Genomic DNA, 17,011 nt, shown 5'->3' with positions numbered 1-17,011 from the left:
TGCAAATAGTAAAGATAGACAGAGCTGTGTTTTCCCAAGGGGAAATTTTGCCCTTTATTATGGGACAGTCGTGATCACAGAAGGTTGGGTAGCCAGATACACCGACGAATAACGGCTTCACTCGTGGGGACAGCCAACACGCATGCACCATCATCACATAATCTTACGAAAAGGCGAATATTTGCTATTCCAATGAATCTACTTCGTAAAATATTCAGCGAATAAAAGTCGAGAGAAAGGGCAGTACCCGGTATTTGCCTTGCCGAGATGTACGAACGCATGGGATGGGTGGAAGAAATTACTGTTGTGTTATTCCTTGCTGTAATGTTAGATTTAAAAATTGTAGTATTTCTACCTTCCAGATGAACAAAAGCTGCGAAAAAAAACTGTGATTGCATGCGATACAAAGAAGGAATCGCTCACCAAAAGACCATGCTCCTGAACATTCTTCACAACCGAGTGGACTGATGAAAGCCGAACCCTTAGAGCTGCTGATTTGGAGTTGCGCGTGATCTGAATGTAGGTCCGTGCTGGACAACCCCCAGACCGCAGAGTGAGACCTCCAATAACAGCAAACCCATCTTTTTCTTTCCCTCTTTAAAAAGTCACACTCTCGAGTGCACTTGAAAATTGTAGGGGAAGCCACACAGTGGATAGATAGTAACGCAACATCTGTTTGCCGATAATAAACTTTCTGGGGTTTTCTCAACCTACAGATGGACTTTCGCATTTTGAAGGTCCCTAGACTGAACGTTCAGACAGACTTTTTTTTTCGCGTGCTCAGGATTTCATACAAAGACTGCTGGAATAAAGGTCGTGACCAGACCAGCACTTGCATCCAGACTTCAAAGCCCACGCCGAAACTATATTTGACCAAAGAGAACGATTAATTTCGAATTAACTTAGAATCACATCATTACACGACTTTTGTCAGCAGGCACCTTGCCCCACCTGTCTTCTTTCATCGCCAGCTTGGCTTGTTTGCCGCTTGTTGTCCTCAACTGATCACCAATGAGAACTAATGTGCAGTCAACGATTCCCGTAAACACATGCTTGTCATTAATCGTGCATCACTATGGTAACCGTGCAACGGCACCACAAATCTACCGTTTGACACAGCCGGTAGGTGGCACAGCTGTCAGCGATCGCTCTGCCCTTGCCCTCCATACTCTTTAGTGATATTTTATACACTAAATACTTCAGTACTATGCTCTTGCTTTTGCGCAAACTGCCTGCAGTAAGAAGCCTCACTGCGAGTAAAACACACAGCAACATAATGCTTGCCTCACTGATCAAGCCACTTACTTTTAGAGCAAAAGCCGACCCTCACCTGTGCAGGTGACAACGCGTCATCAGACATCCCCATATATTAGAGGTTTACAAGCGCAGCAAACATCTGCCTGTCACCTACTTGCTTTATGTTCTCTGGTCACATTGCTTTTGTGCAGCCCTTACTATTTTCCATTTTTATTAATAAAATAGTTGTAAATGTAATTCAAAATAGAAAACAATACTATTGTGAATTTTTCAAATTCTTTATCTTAACTTTTTTATCTTAACTTCTTGTTAATGATAATATTCTATGCAAAACAGTATTGGACTAAAAAGCCACATTACTCAAAATTTACTCTCTAATATGGATTTAAAACTAAACTTTGATAAAGGTAATGTAGGATTTCTTTATAAGGGAGGCATTTCATGAAAAAAATATCTTGAAATGTTGAAAAATTCGATTTTCTTAGAACTTGAGAAGCAAATGGAAGAGTTTTTAACATTATCATGTAAAATCCTAGAGGCTGCAATAATGCTAGTCTGAAGTGTTTTAAAAACTGTTTGAAGTGCCAATCCAAATAATGGTGCTGAATTCTAGGGTAGACAATGAGGCAAAATCTTGCAAAAAAAATAATAATTCATCCCTTTTTTTTTACCATTTAGTTTTTAGGCGTAGAAGGACACATCTCCTCAATTAGTTAAATGAACTTCACTGATAGCCAATACCAGTGAATTCACTAATATGCAAGCCCTGGTTAAAACTCACTAGAATGAGTAAAAAAAGACTGCCTTGTATAACAAAACAAAATTAGTTTCTCGTGGGTCTGCGTTTATCCAAATAAACAATGATGGTGAAAATGTAAAAATACTACGAAACTGAAAAGTAACTGCATATTTAACTCTTTTCGATTTCATTGTACGCTGCGAATATTTTTTATGGTAATACTGCTTCATCACTGGAATGTCGCCTCCTTTTTGTAATGCAATGGTCTTCCAATATCGAGTGTCTTACCCTATGGCGGCAACCTCCATTTCCTGGATGCTGACAATGAGAACAAAAAGATGGTTGACAATGATGAATGATGATAAAGACAAATCTTTTTCACTGTCACAATGACAACAGCCTCAACTACCGAAGTGCTGCACTCCACCACTGTCGTTGCCAGCGCCATGTGTAGATCAGCATGCACTACGCATACCTCCAAGAATGATCAGCGTCAAGCGGCAAGCGGCAGCCATGGCGGCACGGCACGCGGTGGCGGCAGCGACCAAATCAGAGAGTGCCTGCCGCGAGTTCAGTGACAATGGACTTTTCCTTGATTAACACCCTCTCCCATCATTTTGGGATGGACCACAAACTCGTTCTAAACTAGTTAACCAACTACAGAGAAAACTCTGGCGTCTGTCTGCACCAGGTGGCCGTCTCCACTGAAGTCCAACTCCAATCATCAGGTGCTAGGAGGGACGGGTGTGAATGCGCTGAATTTCAAACGACCAGGTTTTTTTTTTTTCTGGTCTGGAAATCTTCCCCTTCTCTCCCAAGAGGATGTAACTCCCAAGTATAAACGGAAACGGTGCGTACGGAAAACCAAAAGAGCTACACGGCTACAGGAAGTCACGAACGCTGTGGTCACGCTTATCTTGCAGGCACTCCAGGAGAGACAGTTCCTGACATCAAACGCGACTGAGGCAGTGATGTGAGAAAACATTATAAAAACGGTTTGGTGTATTAACGTCCAAAGTGAGTGTGTGTGTTTTGTTTTGTTTTTTTTGGGGGGAGGGGCGAAGAAAAAAATTTTCTGGACTTTTCGATGGTTAGGGTAGGGTGTCACGATCAGGAAGCAAAGTTCGTCAAGGGGATTTGCTTTAAAATATCACTCTCTGGGGGGAGGGGGAGTGCGTGCGTGTGTGGGTATCGAAGAAGGGATGGGTGCAGTGAAATGATGCGTAAATGCCATGCACCACGACTACATCTCACACTAATGAAATAAACAAAGTGAAGACAACGGCCTTCTCGCGCTAAACCTCTAACGGTCCCTTCCTTGAGAGTCGGAGAGGGGTCGGGGAAGGTGGCGTTGAGGTGGGAAAGTTTCCAAGGACTGGCTTTCTGCTTTCCCCTCCACCACTACTATCACAGCCACTCCAAGGCCACGTGTCTCGATCCCTTATTCCCTCAACAAGAAACGTCACGAGGAAGGAGAACAAACACGAATCATATGCCTGTTCACGGGAAGAGCTCACAACACGTGAGGGCGGTTTATACACTCTTTTTTTTCAACAAAAAAAAAAAGTGGGGTAAGGATGGTAATCCAACGAGGAAGAGAGAGGTAACCCTCAAGGCTAAGAGGCAGCGAGCCCAGACATGCTGGCACCTAAAGAGGTAGGAAGAAAAACCCTGGATAGAGGTCTATGTTAATTTTTTTAACAATCACCTTACAAACAGATATTGCTAATATCTGAGCAATATCTGTGAAGATATCTGCAGCAACACAACTAAGAAAATAATTTTTAAAAATCAGTAATCATCACCTTCATTAAGAACACTCTTTTCTTCCTTTCTCTCTCTCTCACACAGTCACCGATGTAGCTTTAACAAATGACAATAAATACCCTGGTCGCATTCCAACTAGTTTTAACCTTCCTGTGGAATTCCAGCTGTCAGAAATCTCAGTCACACATTAACCAGCCCGTCGAAGAGGAGTTTAGTTTCACCGGCTGTCTGCGCACCTGGATGAAGCAGGTAAAGGATGACGTGGCACGTCTACCAGCACGCCGTTTGCCCCCATCCCCAACTCCCATCACCATCATTCCTTTTCGTGTTCCTTAAGACTGCTGTAACGGTCTTCTGTAGCCAGGTTCAATGCCCTACCGGCAAACACTGGATGTGGTGCTTCGTTAACAACTAAATTTATAAGATTTTCCACTTTCTCTTGACTTAAATTTAAAAAAAAGAAGAAAAAAAAAAAAGAAACAGCCGTCCAGCTTTTATCCTCGCTCTGCCCTCGTACTCCTCGGCGATGCACCGGCGATGCACACAGTTAATTGGAACGGGAACAACACACTCATATCGTTGTGGGAGGATATAAAGAAAATTGTACATACCTGGCGTTCGTCAGCCACGTGCCTAGCATCAAGTTGCCACAGTTCTTTCGGAAAAACCGAACGAGCAAAACCTTGTCTCCATCACTATACATCTGCACTACAAGCTGCCCCGATTGCCGTTACAAGATGAAGCTGGCGCTACGACCGACAGGCGAGCAGGCTGAGTGTACAAAAGCTTTCGCTATTCGCGGGGAAAGCACGAGCGCGTCTCTTGCTTCACTTCATCTCTCTTCTCTCTCTCCCTCCCCCCACCGCCCAGCCTCTACTCCGCTGACAGCTGGACTCGAGCTCCGCGTTTGAGACATAGAGGAGGAGGAGGAGAGGAGGAGGTGGTGGTGGGAGGGGTACACCGCACCTGAACGGCGTCACTGATTAACGACCCTGTCTGTTGTCTTGCAAGCGGGCACGCCGGCTGGCTGAGTGCGCATGACCAAGGGCCGCAGCGCCTCAAAGGGCGTCTGCATTCCACTTCCGGTTGACATGATTTGCTTTTGTACAAAACTGCGACTGCTGCATGCCACACAGCATGAACTGAAAAAAAAGTCTTGATTGTAGTCACGCGGTTTCTGTTTTCAACCGCACGTGACGAATATAAACATTATATTTATTTTCTAGCCGAGTTTCTCTCGCTGCGCCGAAGACCACGTTAACACGTGCCGGTTCCTGGAGTGATGACCCTTGAACTCTTCGTGAACCATGGAGCTACCCGCTGTTGGATGTGTTGGTGGGAAGGAGGGAGACAAAAGTGTTTCTATGGAAACTACTGGATAGTCGATATTCTGACTTCCTGGCAGTCTTCGCTTTGCTGAGTATAAAATCTTGGGAACTGCATGATGTCCAAAGAAATTTGGTTTATCTTTCACGAGAAGAGAGATTTGAGTTATTTCGTGAAACTTTCTGATTAACGCTTATCAAATACTTTCTAGAAATTGGTATATTTTCCTGAAAAAGAAAAATTTCCTGCTCCAAAAGCAGTTGCATGCTTGTACACGTACCAGTGGAAAGGATAGTTACAGATACTCGCAGTATCTACCTTGTGGATTTATACGCTCTGTATATGTTTTCCAAACATCGTGGGACAAACTGAAAAGATGTTTGATTTTGTACAAGCGTGTTTGACTATTTTGGGCTGTATGTATGAAAATCGACATAAACAATGACAATAAAACGAGGACGGCCATGCGAGAGACCAGATCTTACACTGGCGACACACACACAGAGAAAGTGAATCAAGAAGGAGAGGAGACAAAAGGCACAGAGATCAAAGGAGATAAAGAAGCAACAACAGCGATATTGTGCGAGATTAATTTTTATGTCACGTAAAAAACAATGAATGCAGATGAAAGTGAAGGATCTGTATGCCGGTCATGTATGTTTGCAAGTGTTCACCATTGTTTTCAGTTTGTATGGGTTATATTATGCCAGTGCATATCTTCTTTTGCTGCGAGTATAGGTGCCATGGACACAATAAATTTGATTTTCGAGTCTTTATCACTGTCTTCTCAGAAGCTTTCAGGCAGACACTCCCAAATTAAATAAAACCTAACACTTTAAGAATAACGACAGCTTAGTCCCTCTTTTTAAGAAAACATGCCGGGAAGCCTGCTCACTACACGTTAAATTCGTTAATTAAAATCGTTTCTTTATCAACTTCCCTCCCTGGCTTTTTTCTTCGGAGTCTTGCCGACTGATGTGAGCTGCTCTTTATCACGCTCGATTTTTTTTTTTTCCAGCTACTTGCAGCGAAGCTTTGCATGAACGTCTCGAGAAAGCAGAGGCTTTATCACTTCCTTCTTCTTTCGATTTTCAAGAATCCAGCGCTGGGGCTTCACACAAGTTTTCTTTCATGCCTGTCCGCTATACTCTTCCCAGCATGAACAAGGTCTTGAAGAACCCATCTAGGTGACTACTCTCAGTTTCTTGTCTGGTAACTTTGCAGCTGCTTGATACGATTTTTTCTCCCATCGATCAGATTCTCTGATGTAAGAGTGTACCCGGAAGCCCGGTCGATATAAGATCGAGAGGGTTGTGCTGAAGGAGATTGGGTTCTCAGCATACTGACTGGAGCGAAAAGTTGGCGAGCCTCCTGGATCCTCAGAGCAAGGAACAACTGAAAGATGGCACTAACAACAGTAACCAACACCTGCAGCATCATGGAATAGTGACCATCCTCCCACGCGTACCCTACCCCCTATTCCTCATTGTCCCTTCCATCTCTCTCAACCCCATCACCCCACCCACCACCCACCCCCAGTAGTGCAATTGCTTTTAGGTGGAAGCACGTTTCCTGCTCAAAACTCAACTAATCTTTGACCATCACCACCAGACTCTCGATGAATATTTCTATATTCCCAGTAGAGCTAAACAACAGTAAAACACGATCGCCATACCGACAAAAACGTATATCAGACATATCAGCACGCGAATCCCTAGACAGGGGCGGGCAATTATTTTTCCCAAGGGCCGCATGAGAAATTGGGATGTTTTAGAGGGCACTAATATAGTGAGCAGACATACTATACGAAACACTGTCTCTCAAAAATGAAATTAAAAAGAAGATAGAAGCATCCCGTTTCTTCTCATTATTGGAGCGGGGGAGTGCAACATAGGAATCTGGCAACCATGATTGAACGTCACCAAACAGACGGCCGGCTTCTTGGACCCAGAAGCAAAGACCAGCAAATGGAAAGGGCATGACAGAGCTACGACCTTCCCTTTGCACCTACCCTTGCACCTCTTCCCGCCAACCTCTAGTCTTTCGTCTCCTTCCACATAGTCCGGAAGCACTTCTTCCATCCAACCTCAGCAGCAAAAGAGACGGCAGACGTCTGCGAGATGCTGGCCAGCGATGCACATAAAGAGATAGAGGAGCTTCAGCGTTTTGCCACCACTTCACCTCGACGCCGAAACTTGGCTGTGCAGGAAACATCCGTGACATTTGTTTAAGCCCTTCAAATAAAGGGGTACATTTAAATTGTTGGCTCTCTGCCTGCCTCTGCCGGAGTGCATTTAAAGAAATTAATCGCTCACACTATACCCTTCTCCACCACTCGTTTAAACTTCAGCAATTTTCATTCCCGTTCTATTCTTTTTGTCTCGTTTATTTTCCTCGTGTCAGATTTGCACACCTTTTAGTGTTTGAACCACGAATTTGTATTTCGTCCGTGGTTTGAACGAAAGTCATAATTCCGAACAGCGCCCACAACACCACGTACCCTCGATCGACCTTATTCCCCAAAGGTACAAGCAAAATTCTTTTCATAATTACAATTGTCGTTGACAAAATAAGAAAATTTAGTTTTCTCAATATTATTTTATTTTTGTGTGTTTAAGATAATTGTTTCAAAAAAAATCCTGTTCAGTTTAACCGGAAACTATCATGTGGGTCACAAGGGGCGGTCACGAGGTTTCCTCAATCACATGATAAGAAAATGGCGGCGCGCTGGCTGTGTGCTTGCTGCTATCTGTTCGCCTTTTTTAAGTATGCTACGTTACAGAATCTTCAGCTTCCTCTTGTCATAAATACGTGGCCTTTTACAAATGCAACAGCGAGTGGCAAGTATTTTTGTTTCTTTCTAATAATTAGTTGGAATTTTGTTTAAAATCCATAAATAATGACCGTCGCGATCGACTGTCAAGCTCGATCTGTGACCAAAGTGATTTAACATGTTGGACGCATATTTTCAACACCAGAAAAACAAATCTTCAAAATATGTTGCCATTAGTTTAATGAGGATGACTGATAACATTTATTTACGATTTATTTTGTATTATTTTGTACAGATTAGATATAAGTAATTTATAAGCTACAAATTTGCAAAGTTTTTTACCCCGTGGTGGAATAATCAAAGTAATAAAAATTTATTTAATCAATTTATGTGTATTCATATAATAATAAAAAGATTGATTCCTTGTTCAAGAAAGTTGATATACAGTGGCTAAATCACTGGCTGTGGGTGGGTGCTGCATGGCAGGTTTGAAACGTACGTGCCACAGCATGTTCCAGTACAACTTTACTTTAGTAGGGTTTACAATGCCAATAAATGACTGAAAGTTCGTGGAAATACATTTATGACTTTGAACTTTACATAAGTCAAAGGTGGACTTACACTTTAAAACTTAAAATAGTGTCTGAGAGTGGAAATGGCACAAGTATTGTTACTTGTTTTTCATAATATAATTAAAAGTGTGAAAAAAGTTCCTGTTGATCATGGAGAAAAAAATTCATACTTTGTGGGTTTTTTTTAATGTATTTACTTAATGTGAATGCTGCAGCATGGAAGGTGATCGGAAATGAGGGAGGCAGCAACCTTGATGCAATTGTGGCAGGCTGCAGGGAGTGTCAGACCCAGCGCTGTGATGGAAGTGTTGGATATGGAGGCAGCCCTGATGAGTATGGGAGACAACACTTGACGCCATGATTATGGATGGGTAATAAGCTTGCTGTGTAACTTATTAAAGTACACTTTTGATATTCCTGTAGAAGCTGTTTGTGTTCAGTTTAAACATGCAATTCACACATAATTATTTTTCTTTTCTTTTCCTAAATAGTTTTTTATTCACTTTCATTATATTGCAGAAGAACATATGAAGTGGGCTCAGTGGGAAGTCTGCGAAGAGTGAAAGATGTAATCGGTGTGGCAAGGGCTGTAATGGACTATTCACAGCATACGCTTTTAGTTGGTGATGCAGGTGCGTGACATTTTCTTTCTTTAATAGTAACTTCCATTCTAAAGTGGAAAAACAAACCAAAAAAACTCAAAATTGTTGATTGTTGCTATGCTTACAATCACAATCATTGCAAATCTTGAAATCACTTCACATATTTCTGCTTATTGAGAACTCTTTTTGATTACAGCCACCAGATTTGCAATAGAAATGGGTTTTAAGGAGGAAAATCTTTCCACCAACTCTTCCCTACAAATGTGGAAGGACTGGGAAAATGGACGTTGTCAACCAAACTACAGAAAGGTTGTTACAGATTATTTAAAAACTTTTAGCTATTTGAGATTGTATCAATCAAATATTAGAAAAGTCTGTTATTATCCTACTTATCTGTTTGTTTATCACATTTCCTGTTTCAGAATGTATCGCCAGATCCCAGAAATAACTGTGGCCCATATAAACCAACTTCTCATAGTCTTAAAAGACAAAAGTCGTCAGAATTTGTTGGCAAATACAATCATGACACAATTGGTATGGTTGTGGTTGACTCAAGAGGAAATGTGGCAGCAGGCACATCAACCAATGGTCTTAATCATAAAATACCTGGGTAAGCTGCTTTTTTCAATGGCATTAAAAGGTAAAAAGAGAAAATGTAAGAGTGAACCATGGATAGTACTGTTTCTCTAACTTATGAAAGACAAATCACTGGTCAGCAACGCTAGTTAGACTAGCATGTCTTTGAGAACAAGTTGGTAACAAGAACCAAAAATAATCCATGTCTAGGACAAGCATTATTTTTAAAGGGAACAATTATTTTTTTAACCCCTGTGCCTTGAGATATATAAATTTTTTTTAAATAGCCGAGTGGGAGATTCTCCTATCGTTGGTGCGGGCGCCTATGCAGGCAATGGCCTGGGTGGTGCAGCGGCTACAGGAGATGGTGATATTATGATGAGGTTTTTGCCCAGGTAAATTTAACAATCATGTTTGTGATTCTTCATTTGGAGTTACAAGCAGATGTGTGACATTGTCTGCATGTGTCACCTTATGAAGTAGCATTGTAAATTCTTTCTTTATTCAATTGCTTAATGACCATCTGGTTGAGGTTAGCTGTAAGTGTGGTTTGGTTAGGCTTCTGAGATAATTTTGTACTTACAGGTACCAGTAGTGGAGTTGCTGGTTACCTCAGTACAGTAACAGTTAAATGTGGTCTCATATGGATGACTGGTCATTTACAGAAATTTACTGCATTAGTTAAGAGAAATACTCCAGTTTGCATCTGGTTTTTTTTTTTCATTTTAGTTTTAATGCAGTCATGATGTTGGGTCAAGGCATGACACCAGATGTTGCAGCACAAAAGGCTATTGAGCCTATAGTACGATATTACCCAAATTTTACTGGAGCTATTATTGTTGCTGATACCAAAGGAGCTTTTGGTAAGTGGGTATCTTTACTTGCTTCATAAATTGTGAATCTTTGTACACTAATTGTTGGATACTCAAAAACTAGGTAAAATTTGCTTTTGTCAAGGATGACCAATAGCGAAGGTTTTGCTGCTTCAGTTCTTTAGTTTTTTTGACTTCGCTGACTGAAAGAATTTAAAGAAAATTAAAACATGTTCATACAGAAATAGTTTGCATGTGCACATATATCATTTGCCAGCTGGAAGTCACTGTTTTATGATTAACTGAGAGACAATGCCTTGTGGTTAATTGGAAGACACTACTTTGTGTTCCGAGAGTTCCTCAAGGTTCATTTCATTACACCTCATAAAAATTTATGGCTTCTTTTTAATTTAATTTTATTACAAATCAAGCTATACACCACTTCTGCTCCCATGAAATCAAAAAAGAAGATTAAGATTCACCAGATGTAATTGTTGAATAGCTATGCATTTATAATTTTTATTTTGGTAATTGTTAGGAAATATGTCTATGAGTTGAATACAGTTAATTTTAAGAGGTAAAATTGCAGCTAGTCAAGATTCTTAAAGATCTAATAATTAGGGTAATTATAAAAGCTGCTAAATGTATTTGGCAAAATTAGTTAATTTTGGTCATGATTTGGTTTTGACAGGTGCTGCATGCCATGGACTGGATAAATTTCATTTTTCCGTTGCTTCACCCTCAACAGGAAAAGTTTTAGTTATGGAGACTTCCTGTATATAATCAGAGGCATGAAGTAACTGAATATATTTTATACACAAACACAGCTGTGATTTCTGAAAGAATCTTCATTTACTACTTCTAGGATGTCTGCTTTTTTTCTCGTTCTTTATTGATCTTGTGTCTTTTCATTTTCAATCTTTGACTTCCTCTTACTTTCCCTGACTACCTTACTTTAAAAATGTCAGCTTTACCAGCATGCGTAACTGTGCTTTGTAGTCTTCTACAGTCTCACCAAATATTTTCACTGAAACACAAGAAACAATTTAAGTGACTATATGCACATTAAAATGAATGTTGTTTTTTTTTTCTCAAGCATGAATGTTACATTTGACTTCATGTCAAACTGGCCAGTAGACATTTGCATTTATCCCATTTGACCAAATGTTTTTCAAATATGAATTAGACTACAATTGAAACTTGAAAAGAGGTTGTGAGGAGAGAGCAGTCATGACTTTGTGAGCATTAACCCATTGTAAAGCAGTGTCTTAACACATAACTTTGTTTTAGTAATGCAATTTTGGTCCTATAATTATTATTATTAATAAATTGTTTTATCACCTAAGTGATCTGGACATAGCCCCTCAGAAACATTAGTAAAGATATGTCTATATTTTTCAAACTGATGATGGATAGTAACTATGCATACACTGTGATAGAACTTGCTAAAGCCACCACAAATCCTACCATTCGTAATGTCATACAAACCAGCACTGAACATGAACAGATTAACACATACATATTCAGTTTTGAAATCAAGAATGTAAGCTGTTCACGAACAAAAAGTTTGCATGTTGAAAGTTTATGAAGAATATAAAAATAGTGATAGGATTCTCAAGTATCAAGAAAGCACACTTTATGAGTTCCAGTATGGCCACTAGTCTGTTTCAAGTAGAGTGAGCCAGAGTCTATCCAGTACTTTCAGATTAGTGGTTATAATTCTACATGATGTGTGTACATAGGGTTGAGCAGGAATTTCAAACACATACAAGTTTTGCTATAAATGAGGTGTAAATGTGGATAAAGGGATGCAACTGCAATAATAATGCACTGTGTCAAAATTGTATGTTTTCAGCATGAATTTCCATTCCTTGTGTTCTCAGATTTCCAGGTGCTGTTTTTTATTTCTTGGATGAAACTCATAATTCTGATATTTTTTGTCTGTACAGTGTGATCAGCACCTGGTTATGATTTAAATGTGCACAAGATGTAAGGTCCATTGTTTTTCACAAAGTGAACTTCATGGTCATTCATCCAGCAAATACATATCATAAAGTAAAGTATTTTTTAAACATTTTAACTTTTGCTGAGGATGACATTTTTTATTATACACATTACCCTGACAGCTAACAATAAATGAGCTACTAAAATTTGTGGGGTTATTGAATGATGATTTACTATAAGCTGTGAGGATGGTAGTGAAAAATAAGGCATTTCTGCTTCAAACCTACCTATACCAATACAATTTTTCTTCTGTTAATCTTTTCCTTTAACACATTTAGCTATAATTTCCTTTGAATGCAAGTTACTTCAGCTTAAGTCCAACTGTACCCTGAGTCTCAACTGCATGCTGGTGCTTTGAATTAAAATGCATAAAAAGAACAAGGCGTATTATTTCTTTGAGCTGCACAGACTGCTTAGGACTTGTCAGATGGGTAGCTCTTCCTGTTTACGCAACACATAATTGTGTATAGTGAACAGTCGTCAGTTTCATTAATTCATTCACTTCAGAAGGCTTTCTTGAGTGATTGTATAAAGATTCTGCATGGTAATGTTATTCCACTCATTTGCGCTCTCAGCCACGTCTTCTGTTTACCTTGGCATTGGCCTCTCATTGAGTAACCGCAAAACAATAAAGATTGGCTGTCCTGGGTTCGTCTCGGGCATGCTGTTCTTTCTCTGCATGTGACATCTGTTTATAAGTCTGGCCGTGATATACATGTAGCCTTATTTGCTGGCTCGGCGTAAAACACAAATTTCCTTCTACCCCTAAACGGCCTAAAGAGTACCGCGAAGGATAGTTTTCGTTGGCTCACATGACCGAATCTGAGAAGCCTGCACAGTTTTACTATTGCCGGAACAGGTTCTTGGCACATCAGAACCGCACATATTCCTCGGTCTTGTTTTCCAGGAATGAAATTAGTCCACCTGGTACTTTGAAGTAGACCTGATGGCTTTGCAGTCTAATAATTAATCATGGGAAATTGTTGTATTCCTGGCTGAACCAGCCAGCCTCTTAGGACATCAACATCCACCCATCAATCGTCCGACATCATAGGTTTAGTTTATTACTCCTTTTGTCTGTCGTGCACTTCACATCTGCTGTTGTTTCCTTTTCGCAGTCACTTGCAACGACAGCTTGAGAATTAGGCTTCCTGCTGATGTTACCAACAGAGAGCATCCCTACAGAAAACCACTAGACTGACGTCATTTCCGTTGTTTGTAAACTCTTATTCTGTGGGTCACTTCTGGGTCGAAGCTCTGAAAGCGAGTGATTTTCAAGTTCATGGTTGACGGTAGATGACAGGCTGATACTAACGTGGCTCCGGGGTGTCGCTGGCCTGATTGATGACGTCAGCCTGCGGTAGAAGCTGACGTAGTTTGCGTCATCAGGCATACACCGACGTACTTGCTCAAAGTCCAACATGTCTTTTCAGTCTCTATCGCTGTCAAATGAAACAAAGAAATTAGAATCGTGACAATATTGATGGTACGAGTTAATCCATGCACACGTCCTTGTCTAGAAACCGTCCATACCAGTGTTAGCAAAGTATGGTTTATATGTTAGTGTACAAAAACGAATAAAGATGTGACTTTTTCTAGGCAGAAGCACTCGCCTACATTAGAACCATATAACCGTCAAGACCATACGCAAAAACTCTTTTACAGATTTTACAGCTGTAACACAATTATGATTACATATATAAATCTACCCCACACACACAACACCACCACCACCACCACCAAAAAAAGAAGTTTCTATTACCTCAACGTAAAATCAACACAAGAACGTAATATGAAAATAGAATAACAAGGTAAGGCATTCAGGTCCGACCTTTACAATGTATAAAGTACACGAGTCTGAGACAGAGACAGAGATCATGGCTGGCCTGGTAGCTTTTCATATTTAATATTTTTATTTGCTAATATGTAATATACAGAGTTAATACACAAAGAACTGTACAGCAAAGGCTGCTGCTAAGTCTCGTTGCTCTTGCTGCTACTAGACGACGACAGCAATGAAGGATGACACGACTCACTTCTGAGAGAGGGCAAGCTGTTGTGCACTGTCGTCGCTGTCCTCCTCAGAGAACCGAACAAGCGGAAGTTCTCCACCTCGAAGTTCAACGATGTTCGGAGCGGCCTGGGAACGGCGCTGGTGCATGGTCGACGGGAAAGCCACCTCGCGGTCGGGTCCATAGCACTGGGTTCTAAAGTTATAAATGTAATAGTACAAATATCACTAAACGAGTGTGTGTGAGAGAGAGAAAGAAAGAGGATTGTATGAGTGTTACTGTAGAGACGAAGGAGGGCATGTGGACAGAGTGAAAGAGTGCTGAAGCTGACGTGTATTCAGACCTCCACCACCAACACCCATACCCTGACGTGTCAGACATGGTGTAAGTAAGTACAAGTTTGAGTCTATAGATTAAAAAAAAATGTCGATCTGTGGTAACGTTTGTAAGCCCTCAGAAAATAGAGCTAACAGAATTTCTCGATGTTCTGGTCAACAAATATTTTTTATGAATTGTTCTTCGTCTATCCCAGACAAAGCCGGGTACCACTGCTAGTACTTTGACTTTCTTAGCTGCTACTTATATATTTTTTTTATATTGTATGTGTCTCCAGTCAGGTGTTCCATACGTCAGTAATATGATTTGGAGGCTTTAAAAATCAGTCGGACAATGTTAATTGCAAATAGGTAGGGAACCTTAATAGTAAACAGCCACTGTGATAAATGTTGTGCTTGTATACTGAACTAAGATGATGATAAAGATATGAGTAATTATTTATTAAAACACAGTGTTTTTGTCGTGTATGCTTCTTGTGTTTAACAAGCACCATGAGAACTCCGAGACAGATACTGAGCTCAAGCCTCCGACCCGAGAATAAATATCCGTGTTTCCGAAGAAAAACCTGACTCCCGCTGCTCGGTGTACCCGTTGAACCTGTTATCAGTTTAGCACATACCAATTGTCCTTAGACTATAGTCAACATATCCCTCACAAATTTCTTTCACATATCTCGTCACCACCCGTCAAAGCTCACAGTTGTCAAATCAATCGAGCCTCGAGCCACTTATGACTGGAGGTGGAGGAGGAGACGAATTTCACGAACCACACGAAGTAGAATGTGACACCTTCAGCAGAGATAACTCATACTAATCTACCTTTAATTGCTTGTTAAGCTCCGACGTGTCTGGGGAAGATCACCGCGTCACACACTGCTAGACCTGCATGGAAAAGGTCACTGCATCATATCTTGCCAAACACAAGAAATATTAATCTAGAAATCATTCTAGGGGTCTGGGGGTCAGACCGCCAAAATGCCAGTCAACCATGACCACTGCGCCTGAAGACCAGTTTTGTTTCGAGAAAATCAGGCAACCAGCAGAGTGAAGAGTAGCATTGTTAGGACAGTTGAAGGGTTTGCCTTCTCAGCCCAATAAGCATGCAGATGTGTTTCCTCAGTAGTACAGATGTTAGCATTTTATCCCTGCTCCAGATTCTTCACTATATTGTATTAATTATTATTTCACTTGTCGTTATCAGTATTACCTTATCCAAGACCGTACTCATGAACCAGAGATAGAACGTACCGTACCATCCGGGTTTTATCAGCTTCCATTCAAAACCTACAATCCTGGCAAAGGTCTTCGCAGTTTGAATTGTGAACGCAAGACCTACGGTCGACTGTACCTGTTATTTATTTATTTATTTTTAGTTACAGAACGCCGCAGTGCTTCCGGTCTAGAGCGAACCCTGAGGTAAGGTTACCTCTGGTTCATGATTTTGCCCTCTAGCCTTTGACTCACCATTTCAATTTTCCAGACCTATGAAAACCGACTTAAATATTAGAGCTTAACTTTTCTTTATTGATAATCTACTGTAATAGAGGGAATGCTATTTAGGTAAATACTGCCTGCCAATGTTTCTACTGGCCGCTGAATCAAAACTGTCAACTTATTTATGGCTTCAGCGTGTACACTTAGTTAAAGCTTGTCACTATATGGTTAAGGATACACTGTACATTACGGGCAATGACTGGAAGACGAAAGATGTCCATAAACAAATACTCATCACTAACAGAAATATTGTACACAATGCAGCAATAAACACCGGGGCACAATGAGTACAAAGAAGTAATTCAAACGTTCTCACCTTGGCTTCAAAGCGACAAAGAAGGGACGTAATAAACACAACTATGCAACGTGCAATCTTTCGGGACAGTCTTTCTCATAGCTCCTGACCGACTTAGGCCTTCATGAAGAAATCCCGACAGTCAATTAAACGCTCCACCCTGTAGTCTAATCCGGGAACATGAACTCCGCTACGACGTAGTCCCGTGGCTCAGGAACGAGATCTCGCGATAGCACACCGGTAGGTGGTAAACAATGCCTCGTGTGTGGTCAATCGACTGACTGCACTCCTCCCCACCCCACCCACCCCCGCACTTCCTCCCGGACCCAACTTCCATCTCTTGTTTAGGAGGATAGCACAGACAAGTAGAGATCATGTTACCTGTCTGTTTGTTAACGCTTGATCTGTCGCTCTGACATTTTCTTTGTCGGTTCCGCTTTAGTACGC

General features: G+C 40.8%; 2 protein-coding genes across 2 annotated transcripts; one reads left to right on the top strand and one right to left on the bottom strand.

Moving 5' to 3' along the window:
• Nucleotides 1-7,761: 7,761 nt before the first annotated feature.
• Nucleotides 7,762-12,501, top strand: LOC112560366 (N(4)-(Beta-N-acetylglucosaminyl)-L-asparaginase-like). The gene is given in 9 exon segments (XM_025232187.1): nucleotides 7,762-7,929; nucleotides 8,650-8,772; nucleotides 8,775-8,805; nucleotides 8,954-9,066; nucleotides 9,233-9,345; nucleotides 9,459-9,646; nucleotides 9,900-10,007; nucleotides 10,342-10,475; nucleotides 11,116-12,501. Coding segments are annotated over 9 exon segments (1,026 nt in total). The 5' UTR covers nucleotides 7,762-7,805; the 3' UTR covers nucleotides 11,208-12,501.
• Nucleotides 12,342-16,819, bottom strand: LOC112559619. The gene is made up of 3 exons (XM_025230955.1): nucleotides 16,586-16,819; nucleotides 14,465-14,635; nucleotides 12,342-13,853 (listed from the first exon to the last, which is right to left on the bottom strand). The coding sequence occupies exons 2-3, from the start codon at nucleotides 14,622-14,624 to the stop codon at nucleotides 13,621-13,623; spliced, it is 393 nt and encodes a 130-aa protein (XP_025086740.1). The 5' UTR covers nucleotides 14,625-14,635; nucleotides 16,586-16,819; the 3' UTR covers nucleotides 12,342-13,620.
• Nucleotides 16,820-17,011: the final 192 nt, after the last annotated feature.

This window comes from Pomacea canaliculata, linkage group LG3 (genome assembly GCF_003073045.1).
Source record: "Pomacea canaliculata isolate SZHN2017 linkage group LG3, ASM307304v1, whole genome shotgun sequence".
Classification (NCBI taxonomy): Eukaryota; Metazoa; Mollusca; class Gastropoda; order Architaenioglossa; family Ampullariidae; genus Pomacea; species Pomacea canaliculata.
Note: the sequence above shows the minus strand (reverse complement) of the source record. Positions and strands in the feature narration are given on the sequence as shown.

Excerpts from the sequence above, each read along its gene's own strand:
- LOC112559619 (XM_025230955.1), bottom strand. The coding sequence starts at position 14,624 with ATGGACCCGACCGCGAGGTGGCTTTCCCGTCGACCATGCACCAGCGCC. Across the intron at positions 13,854-14,464 it reads CAGCTTGCCCTCTCTCAGAA|ACATGTTGGACTTTGAGCAA; the intron begins GTGAGTCGTGTC and ends GAGACTGAAAAG.